The following is an 11,458-nucleotide window of genomic DNA, read 5'->3' on the forward strand; positions in this document are numbered from 1 at the left end:
TGCTGCATTTGTTTTCACGGGGCAAACGTCAGAGCCAACCGTCCGAACAAAGAGCATCCCAGCGCAGCCACGGATGACAAAAGGTAAGCTGTGTGTTCTGCGACATTTAAATGCACTGAAACATGGAAGTCTGCTGCAGAGGGCGGTGGGAGTTGATCTGACATATCTGTTTACATGTTAATGCAGCCTGGCATAGCCTGCAGGTGGCACCATTTATGAATTAGTCCTGCAGTCACATTCTTTTTTTATTCAGTAGTGAATGTTTAAATGGCCAGTAAATGAAGGATTTTCTTTCATATGTACATATTGAATAGTTTCATAATCCTGCACTAAAGCAACAAGTTACTTTTGTATGTATGAGCACTTCAAAGTTCAGATGCAGGTACATTACTGGACTGAGTCATGATCTCGAGCTACAGGAATACTTTCATTACTCTTACTCAATTTAAAAACAAGCAACCTGAAAAGCTATTTTAAAAAATGAGCGTACAATTGAAATAGTTTCTTTTTATAATGTGAAACATTACTTGAACTTCTTTTTAAACGTACAAATAGCTGTTAATCAGACTTGTAATGTAAAGTAAATGCAGGATGAGGAGTACATTTGTACACAGGCCATTCAGTAATGGGTTTCTGCAGGCAAGTCGTATCAAGATCAAGTACACAATTAGCACATTAGTACTGACAAATTACAAAATTATGTTCTAATCCTTTTGAAGCCTTGTGGTAAAACAGTGGTAGATTTGCTTGCTCAAGGGGTAAACTTTGAGTGAATGATTTGGCCACAAAACACTCTTCATTATTCCACTGGCAGTGGAGAAGCCTGATATAGCCAAGAATTAAATCACAAGATATTACAATATGAACAACTCTGCACAGGAATGACAATTCCTTTTCAAAATGAAGCCTGTTGGAATTCTACTGTTAGTTCAAACATTAATCCACATTTTTTACAAAAAAAACAATAGAGTACAGGAAAAAATCCCTGTTACAATTTTACTTGTGATGTTGACACCAAAGTGGGTGAATAATCAGACATAAATCAAAACTCAGAGTTTATTAACTAATCTGACTTTTACAAAAAGGAATATTCTTCAGGACAACAGGCTTTGCAAAACCAAAAACAGGACAGCTATTCACTGAAACATCAACCACTGTAAAATATAAATGAAAAACAGAAGGGTCTTCACTATGCTTTCCTCTTCTGGGTGCTGATGTAAAGAACTGGGGAGAGACAGGAAAATAAATATTTAGAACAGTGAAGGCTGTAGCTTTGCTGAGAGAAACACAATAACATCTCTGAGACAAATCTGAAATGAATTATTTATATTTCATGTTTGGATTCATTTGATGTGATCATGCTTTCCAGAGATGAAGGTTGGTACTTTAGGTCAACTATTTGGCTGGCCCAACCAAATACAGTGAAGTTATAATATTTGTCCAGCTGATTATTGATGCTCAGTTCCATTTGCTTTCACCCGACCCTTCACTTCCCATGATACACCACAAATGAATACATTCTTTTGGGTTATACTGACCACCGTCAATTCTCACCCGATGTATGTGGAATTGTTTTGCACTGGTCATTCTCTTGGATTGGAGGTGTAATGCTCGGACTGTACAGAAAAGCAGTCGAGTAAATATCATCTTTTACTAAAATCTAATTTTATCAACCTGCTCTGTTTGGACTAAAATAGCCCTATCTTCAGCTGGCCCTTTTATCACGGTGAGAACTGCACTGGCCAGCATGACTCATATTCAAGAGGGAATCAGACTGTAAATACCGTACATGGCTGGTGTAAGAAAAAATAGAGACATCCGCGGAAAGAAGATATGTTCTTCTAACTGTTATGATGGATACAGATCATATGTAACTCACTTACTACAATCCTTTGTTTATCAAGGATTGACCATAAACAGCAGTTAAGCAGGAGAGCCAATGGCAGTTGATTTAAGCTTTCCACATTATTAATATTACAAGTGTAATAGATTTTGAAAGGGGCAGCTCGTTTATTTTGAATGGGGAGGGCTAAATAAATGTTTTAAAACTAAGGAACATCAGAATACAAGGTTTTTTTAGATGGTTGATTTACCCATGAAGTCTTTCTCTGCCATTCGACTTTTTGTTTGTTCAACAGTAGAGCTTTGTGTTGTCACTCAAGCTGTTAACTGGCACCATGTAATGCGTAATTGGCAGTAAAATACTCATGTGAGGCACTTCAGTGGCTTACTTTTTTTAAAACAAATAGGACACTTGTATAGAACAAAAACGTCTTTAATGTCATTCGTCCTTTTTCTACTATGAATGTCAGCAGTGCAAAAGGCCAGAGCCTGTGTCTATAACCAGAGTCCCTCACTTTGATTTGTATAAGAAAAAACTGTGCACACATGTGACCATGTAAAACGAATCATGCACTCTTTGTCAAGTCTTTACATGCCTAAGTGTCCACTAATTGGAGATATGATTATATATTAGGGAATCTTACCATTGTTTCCTCTGAGAAAAGCATCTCCGTACTTATTCTTGAGCTGCCCATTCACATACTCCTCGGTCTGCTCTATGGCAATGTTCATATAACCATCGAGGCAGGCCAGCACTCCTGTGACGTGACACATATCATACATGTTTGGCAAATAAGAACATCATCTTATTTAAAATGGCATATTGGAAAGAACAAAAAGTGGATGGGTTAGACACGATGGGGTCATTACCTCTGTAATCGACGCCAGAGTTCAGTTTGACCACCACTGGTCTGCCGATTATCTGCTTCAGGAAGTCGCTTGGGGTTTGCTTTCTCAGACTCATCTTGACTGCGATCTAAAATAGTAAAGATAAGCAGCGAGTTACATGTTCTGATCGCAGTGCCTTTCAAACAGCCACATTAGCATTGTGCCAGCTATCTGTTGCACGGTGGCGTTCATTCATTCAAACCAACAACGAAGTAGTGTTTACATGATGTTGTGAGTGTAGCAGCACAAAGCTATAATTATGACGTGTTCGAAACCAATGTAAGTCCGAAGTTTACAGCTAGCTACTTGTTAATTACCGTAATATTGTGAGAGAAAGTAGCGTTAGCTGCCAGCTAATTGGTGTAGCTAACCCGCTATCTGTTAACCACTAACTGTAAATTCATCTTCAATGAAATGTACTTAAATTTAACGGTGCGAGAGAGTCGTTAAAAATGTGACCAGTTTCATACGTTTACTTGACTCGGTGGAGGCGTTTTCTTTGAATAGCTAACTAGTTGTTATCAATTGCTACGAGTTTAGTAGCATTTTACTTACCAGATAGACGTTCTCCAAACGATTGTATTCGGCATGGACCGCGTATTGACCAATCAGAGACGAGCGCTGTACGGCGACCGGGTAAGGACAAAAACAACAAAGAGCGCAGTGGTACAGACTAAAAGAAATTGAGCGCTGGAAATACAGAACAACGTACAGACACTAATAAGTGAGAGATTGAAATAATTTCCGTGTGGTTAAGACACATGTTCAGTCAACAGATCATTAATTTACAACACAGTAGCATTGTATTTACAGAGAGACCGTACAGCTTTTTGCACACTTCACAAACCGATGAAAAATCATGGGCCTGTTTCCACCTAAAATTGGTTAAATATGAGAAGGTATGGTCCAATTAGATTGAATATTTTATTCTTAAATATAAACAAATATTGTTAGTTTATGTTGTCTATATACCATTTTAATATGACAGTTTTATTGTCAAAGTTTAATTAGGAAAGAAGATAGAAGCTAGTGTTACAATTTGCCCAGCCGAAATGTGTTGCTGCATGTTCTCCGTATTTATAGCACAGCCTCCATGAACCTGTGCAAAAGTTTACAGTCTTTGGCTGCTGCATGTTGGACTTGTAGCTGGTCACCAGATGTACATACTGGGTTGAGGTCTGAGCTGTGAGAGAGAGAAGGGGGAATGTGTGAATGACTGTAAGAGCTGCACAGAAAATTATTCAGTGGTATTTTGATAGCGATTGTGAGGATTGTAAGCTTTTCTTTGTCATATATCATAGTAAACTAATTAGGTTGAGGTTTTTAATTATTGGTTGAATAAAACAAGCAATACTTCACCTTGGGTTGGGCTCATTTTTTTGACTATTACCTATTATAACTATTAAATTAAAGTAGAGTATTTTGTTCTTCGAGCAATAAATAACAGTAAAACTTTGGAAATACCGCAACATGTGTCTTTTTGACAGACAATAACATTTTATTTCCCACAACTTTTACAGATTTCTCTTTTGTTGTCTTATTTGCTTAATCTTATTTACTCATAATACAATTGCTGTAGAAATGTAGTTATACTGTGTATGAAACCCAAACCTGAGTATAGTGACCTTATTGCACCTTAGATTATACATTGTTTTAAAATCTCTTATGAAATTCCTATTCCAAGTTTTGTAATATACTCAAAGGGACATTGCCTTTGAAATGTAAAAAGTGTCATTATAAAGAAAAAAACATTATTGTATGATTCGTATTTTTTGCGAGTGTTATTGAAATGAAGCACTCCAGAGGTGTCAGATCTTTTCATTATTCTATTATGCTGTGGCCAGGCTGTGTTGTGAAGGATAAGACAAAGTCTACCATCTGATAAAACTCTGGTTGCTGGGTGCATGACCCAAACACTGCACAGCTTGGGAGGTACATGAAAAATGGTGCAGGGGCAAAATAGGGATGAAATGGTGAGGTGAAAGATAGAAGAGGACAGAGGGAGGGAGGATGTGCCAGTACGTGTTAACAGAGACAGAGAGGTTGCGAGAGAGAGAGAGAGAGAGAGAGAGAGAGAGAGAGAGAGAGAGAGAGAGAGAGAGAGAGAGAGAAAGAAAGAGGGGGGGGGGGGGTGTGAGAGGTGGAATCATAAAGTACCTCTTGTGTGTCTAGACAGGTTGCTTGTTAGCAGGGCATGGCTAGCCCTGTGGAGGCTAGAGGTTAATTTGGTATCTGCTGCTGTGTTAAACTAAGGTCAGTACTACAAGTCCTTAAGTCATAAACAAGAGTGGTTAAGAGCCATGTATACACCTAGGCACCGGTTAATGAATATTCAATGAAGATTTTTTTTTTCTCCCTTGTCCCCTGTTCCCTTCGTTGTTTCTCGCTTTGAAGGAATTTTTTGGAAAGAAAAAATATCCCAGTTTACCTCGGTAGCCTTCAGAAATGACCTCTGTGCCCTTACATTTACTCGTTCTTTGTTATCATAATAGATGGCCTTAGTCGTAATAGAAAGTGGCTTTTTGCTATTTGAAATGTTCCACACTCGTGATGCAACTCTGTCCCTGAATGCACCAAATGTAGCTATCCATAATTTGATTTCTTAATACAATAATAATAATAAAGGGATATTTTTTTTCCCCAGGTCATAAGGGTTATGGTTAAACAGTTAAATTTAAGACCAAGGCTACATCCTCACAGGAATATGTATAAGTCTATGCAGCTTGGTGACTGGGCAGGCAATGAGGCAGTATGCGTGAACCGAGCAATCCGAGAGAAATCGCAGTATAGGGCCCTGAGATACGTAAATGTGTTTTGCTTGTCACCTACAGACAATTCACCAAGGATAGATAATGATTCAGGGTTAATTGTAAACATTGACACTGGGCTCTAAATTCATCGTCAACATCACATCCCATTTCACCACAGAGCACATGTCAACAATGATGGCCACACATTCTGCAGCCTATACATTATTTAGAATTGAAGAGCGTAGGAGTACACCTTTAAAATGCCAAACCGTTTTTACAAGCCCTGTAATAGCAGTTAAATGCATAAGCATTAGTGGGCCTTGTTTTTGTTTAGCTCTATAAACTGTCTGACAGTCAGTATTAAAATTGTGTTTTTTAACATTAATCTCATTGGTCATTAGGCAGATTGAAATGTATGTAGCGATTGATTTCTTCTGAAGACCAGTTTACAACCCCATTAAATAGTTTGTTACATACAAACCTAGATGTTTGTGGTCAATTGCTTTAAGCATTTATTATTTAGTCAACGCACATAAAAGGTGAAAATAGGTAATAGGTGTTGTGTTCACATGCTTGTTATGACCGCCCCCAAGCGGTCAAAACATCATCAATTAATGCAGATTAAATACCTGTCGCTTTCAGTGCTTTAAATGTTTAAGATATTATATTTTTTAGATGTTATTAAATAATTCCTATACAACACTTATAGTTGTAGTTGCAGCAGTAATGGTGCAGCATTTGGTTTATTAACAGCATCCTTGAGTCATTGTCCTACATATGATATTCTATTCATCTTATGATAGAATTATTAGTATCTTAGTTATCAGTATATCAGTTATTTTTTAACTCCTTTCTTCGCTGTGGCTCTACTACTCATCAGCTCTCTGAGGCCAATTCCCTAAACATCTAACACAACGTTGTCTGCACCAACACATTACTTTTCTTCAGAAGAATGCGCTGACCATCAAGTATAAGAGTGGACAGTCAGGAAGCACACCGGCAGTGCTGTCAATTGAGAGACAAATCCCATCTCCATCTCTAGACCCCTTAAGCCCAAGGGGCGGGCTCGTGAAATAGAAAGATTATGGTGACGGGAGATGCTATTGTAGGTGGGAAATGGGGGACTGGACCAAAGGAGGCAGAGGCTTGAGGTGAGTGGAAATAAGGTAGGGAGAGAATGGGAGCCATAGCCTTCTTGTATCCTAAAGCAATATGCAGGATGGGGGTGGAGGTGGAGGTGGGGGTCGGCTGTACAGGATGAGGAGAGAGTCTAGACTGCATTGACCCTTCTGAAGCCAGGTTTTCTCTTCAGGTCAAGCTTGATATGGAGAAGATAATGGAAAAGCTTGGGGGAGTTTTCAAATAAAAAACAGATTGGTAGACAGAGTGTCCCTGTTCTTGCTTCTATGTAATCCCTAACTGTATGGAGGTAATAGCTTGGAAGTGATGGGAAACCTTTCTTCTATCAAAAAGGGGCCAGGAAACCTCAGCGGTATGGCTGGATGCTTGGATCAGTTGCCTTTGTGGCACCCAGGGTTGTTTTAAATGGCTCACTTGTTCAAAGCTCCCGTGACTCTCTCCATGTCGGTTCATGTAACTGCAGCAGCAAAAGAGCTCACCAAAACAGGTGGTTGTACCTCCACATCCATCCACTTTTTATCCTGTGTAAGCGTTCTGAATTCCTTCGCCATAGCCCGCAACTGTGCAATAAAGAAATTGTATAAGCAGTGGTGAATTACCCACTGGGTGAACCCAGTGTCCCTGCGCTTTGGGTTTTGCTCCTCATTATTTCAGTGCCAATGACACATCGCTCAACTTACACTTAATGACTCAGCTGTGAGCACTGACAGTTGACAGTGGTTGGCTGCCCAGGGGCCCCATGCTGAGAGAAGGGGGTGGCGCGAGGCAGACAAGGTGGGATGTAATCACTCCCTGTAATTTGGAGGAAATCCACTGAGCTTGCTCAGTCCAAATGAAAGCCTTCCTCTTGTTCCGTCTCTCTACAGCCACCAAGCTCCACTGCTTTCAAAAGCCTGAAAAGAGAGGTTCATAGAAGCAATTCTCCCTGGTTGGTGTCCCCCAGGGGTTAGTCCTGGGACCATCTCAAATCAGCTACAGCCCTGGAGCCTTGTTCTTTCCCCAAGGAGCGACACCGCAGACAGACAGTCCGACTGCCCATCCTCTGCTATATGGCCCGGGCGCAGCCAGCCAGCACAAGTCTCCTGAGATCCTCCTGAGTGGAAAAAGAGCTCAGTGGAGCTTATGCTGCCTGTATCTGTCTGTCTGTCTTTCTTTCTGTCTGACAACCCTCCCATGTCACCTTATTTATTTCCGTTCCCCTTTAATATCTCACTCCAAGGCAAAGGACACGATGCAATTTAAAGCTTCACATCCAGTGTTCCTTTTTGTCGCATTACAAAAACAAAAAGAGCATTATGCAATCCTTAAAATACAAAGTATTCATCAATATGACAAGCTTGTGTGGATAAGTTTGCCTAGAAGCCTCCTGTCATGAAAATAATTGTGTGCACCGTAACTAATAATTACACTTTGTTAACCTCAGCAGGCTTTATTGTCTTGACTGTCTAAATGACACTCAGTTTCGCGAGAAAACTTGGCTCGAGCCATGAGCAGATCGCCCAGTTTGATCACTTTGTCACACAACACTATCCTACCAAGTTGTCAAAGAGACACTGTAGTGGTTTTGCTTGATAGATGGTGAATGGTGCTTATACAAGGAGCCACTCCAGTGCGCCCATAAATATGCATCGTGACATTTGGAACAAAGCCGCTCGTCCTCTCTTTCCTGATGAGCTCTGCCTGCATACTATAACATATTGCCATACTGTCACACCTTGTGTTTCATAGCCAATCTCTCTGTTCATCAACTTGGCAGATAACCTCTAGATGCTGACAGATGATATGGGAGATGACATTAGGGCTCTATTGTATGCAAAACCAGGAAGTGAAATTCCAAAAGGGATGCTTATACCAGTCATTATTAATTCATCCTTTTTATTTCATATATAATGTATGCTTGTCTGAATATAACAATAAAAAACACACACATTGTGTGGTGGATGATCATGTTCCTTAGACATTTTGGAAAAAGCCAATCAAATGTCTCTATTGATCAACGACAGGTCAGAAGCAAAAACATGTTCTTATTCACAGACCATAGCCTGTTAGGGCAAGTGCAAGAGAATGCTCTCTGTTCTCACTGAACACATAACTGGCTTCTTTCTCCAAACACCTCATTGCTTTAGAAAGGAATAAATATCCAAGACAGCCAGGAGCAGTTCCTTTCAAATCCCACACACACACACACACACACACACACACACACACAGATCTCCCTCTCTCGTCCATGTCTCCCTCTCCTTCTCTCTCTCTCTGTCATTTGACCAGCAGTGCTTCCTGCCACTGAGGACCTGTGACTCATCAGCCAGAATACAGCAGCGTGCTCTTGCCCACCCTCTTGAATATTCATAGAAATAAGAGGACTCAAGCTCAGACCCGTCCACCTTGTGTTCATCCACATTTGTATATATGTAACTGTGGGGGGGGGGTTACAAGTACTGGATATCCAAACGGGTGCTGTGGGAGAGGGGACGTGGGGGGATGGAGAGGGGGCTGTTTTACACTAATTTCTTTATCCCTTTCACAGGAGTGCCATGTTACAAGAGAATTCCTGAGGCGAGCCAATGGCCCGATAAATCTGCCGGAGCCTCTCTCTCAATTTGTCTCCGTGGAATGTCAGCTGGCAAGCGCCCAGACACTGAGAACCTCTTTTCACAATGCGCCAATCTAACAGACGAGATCCCATGTTGGAGCTGCAGTACAAGGACTGGCATGGATAAATTGCCACGTGCCTTATCTAGGTCTCTTTATGTCTAACTGTCTGAGGTCTTGCTCCTCAAATGGCCCTTCGAAGGCCACTTCCTCACAGACCTGGCGGTTAACCTGAACGACTGAGCAGGTGACATTGACAAAATGCAGGTGTCACCAAAGAGGAACTTGTGATATGACACAGATGCTGTGTCAACCCGTCTTACTGCATATGACCCACAGTGTGAACAGAAATTGTCCTGTTTGGTGTCGTTCATCACTGTGTGGCACAGTCTCCCACATAGCTCGGTCCAGGTGGTGGAATGGCAGAGTGGGAGAACAGACCATGTTTGTGTGAAGATGCAACAACTATCTCTCTCTTTTTCTTTCTCTCTTATTCCCTCCCTCCCTCCCCCTTCCTCTCCTTCTTCAGTCAGACTGCTGTAGCACTCGTTGTACTCTATTTAAAGGTTGTAGGTTAGCAAACAACAAGATGCCTTCCCACCTGTACGCCTAAATGAGTCACGGGTCATGAATGAATTCCTTGATTTATATGTACAGTGTTTGCAAGAAAAATACATGCAAACTGTATGTCCACAGATGGATGCAATTGTTCTTCCCCAATCAAGATTTCAAGTTTTTAATCTTTGATCATATAAATAATTCTGCTGAAATTAAGCTTCATTACAAGGTTTTATTCATTTCAATAAATCATGTTGTTGCATTTGCTTGAAATTCAAATGATGCGGGACAAAATGAAAAAAGCGCTAAATGAATTGCATCCTGTCCTCTATCACATTTTCTACACAGCCAGCCACACTAGCGTATTTAAGGGGTTCATGTTACTGCGTGACAGTTGGCATGACAATAAAAAAAAAAAAAGCATGTGCCAAGCGGAGCTGCCAATGCTCAGCATGGCCGGTTTTAATATTTTAATGTGTTTCATTACAACAGTATGGGCCAGATAGCCTCTCTGACGTCCAGACAATTGTCTGCAAATGAACAAGATTACATGACAAGCCCTGAATGACAGAGCTATCCACTGCTGCCTACCCTCGCCACTTATCTGATGGTAGCCTAGCAACAGATCCCTGACCTGGCTTTGACCTCCACCCGATAAGGTCAACACCTGAAGGCTCTCTCATTGGAGGGCTGGCTGAGAGAGAGGTGGAGCTTGGGGATGTAGGGAGACAAAGGACTCACAGAGCAAGGGCAGCCTCCTCTGCATAGAGTTCCCTGCTTCCTGCTGGCAAAAAAATGTTCAGACAAAAGCATGCCAGACCTCTTTACTAGGGTTCGTTATACCTGTGTGTGTGCGTGTGTGTCCGTGCGTGTGTGCGTGTGTGTGTGTGTGTGTGTGTGCGTCAGATGCAAGCCAATCATATAAGGCTGGAAAAAAAACACGAAGGCACTTGCCAGTGCAATGTCCCCCGTAGCAAATTCAGACAGCAGTACCTTGTTTTACACAGGGTCAAAAACATAAATGAGAGGAAAAAAACAGCAGCTGTAACTTGTTATAATGAAAATGATTGTGGTGGCAAACAGAAAAGACACTTTATGAAGGAGGTGCCGAATGTGAAATTAATAGACCAGAGCAGCCCACCCTGATAGACATCCCCACTTCTCCAGCATTTGTGTGCAGACGCATACAAATCTCTCTCGGTTTAACAGCAGTGATATGGAAGTTAATCCAAATTGTGATAGTGGCGATATCCTATTAGACCATGGCAATAAAATCAAGCTGAGACTGGTAACACATTACAGATATCAGAAAATGTTCAACACGCTCCATTACAGTAAGAAGTGACATTAATCAGCGGGGGGACACATTAAAACAAACATTCAAATCATGCACACAGATATGCACAAGCCTAAGGAGCACCTCAAAAGAACACATGTTTTGAGAGTTGAAGTGTTCCTTCATCTAATATTATTTCAAATCGTATCAATAAATCAGATGCAGGCATATTGTAAAGAAAAAGGGTATATCAAGCAGCCAAGGGCAGACAGGTGTTCATATGAATAACTGTTCATAACACTTTTTGTGATTATCATACTATATATTAAAATAATCTTTGCTCGCAGAGCCTCTGGAATAAAAAAAAAAAAATTGATTTAGAGGAAGCTGGCAGACAGTGTTACTGTTCTAG

The 11,458-nt window shown here is 40.9% G+C and overlaps 1 protein-coding gene across 2 annotated transcripts; it reads right to left on the reverse strand.

The window, feature by feature from the left end:
• Window positions 1-492: 492 nt before the first annotated feature.
• Window positions 493-3,325, reverse strand: lsm6 (LSM6 homolog, U6 small nuclear RNA and mRNA degradation associated). Of its 2 annotated transcripts, none has more exons than XM_068589101.1 (4): window positions 3,286-3,325; window positions 2,713-2,818; window positions 2,487-2,600; window positions 493-1,224 (listed from the first exon to the last, which is right to left on the reverse strand). In XM_068589101.1, the coding sequence occupies exons 2-4, from the start codon at window positions 2,804-2,806 to the stop codon at window positions 1,190-1,192; spliced, it is 243 nt and encodes an 80-aa protein (XP_068445202.1). In that variant the 5' UTR covers window positions 2,807-2,818; window positions 3,286-3,325; the 3' UTR covers window positions 493-1,189. The 2 variants fall into 2 exon arrangements, with proteins under 2 accessions (XP_068445202.1, XP_068445203.1); XM_068589102.1 differs by lacking the exon at window positions 3,286-3,325 and adding an exon at window positions 3,201-3,274.
• Between the last annotated feature and the right edge of the window lie 8,133 nt (window positions 3,326-11,458).

The sequence above is a fragment of the Clinocottus analis genome, unplaced genomic scaffold (genome assembly GCF_023055335.1).
Source record: "Clinocottus analis isolate CAN_PGR_092001 unplaced genomic scaffold, fCliAna1.0.p SCAF_22, whole genome shotgun sequence".
Taxonomy (NCBI): domain Eukaryota; kingdom Metazoa; phylum Chordata; class Actinopteri; order Perciformes; family Cottidae; genus Clinocottus; species Clinocottus analis.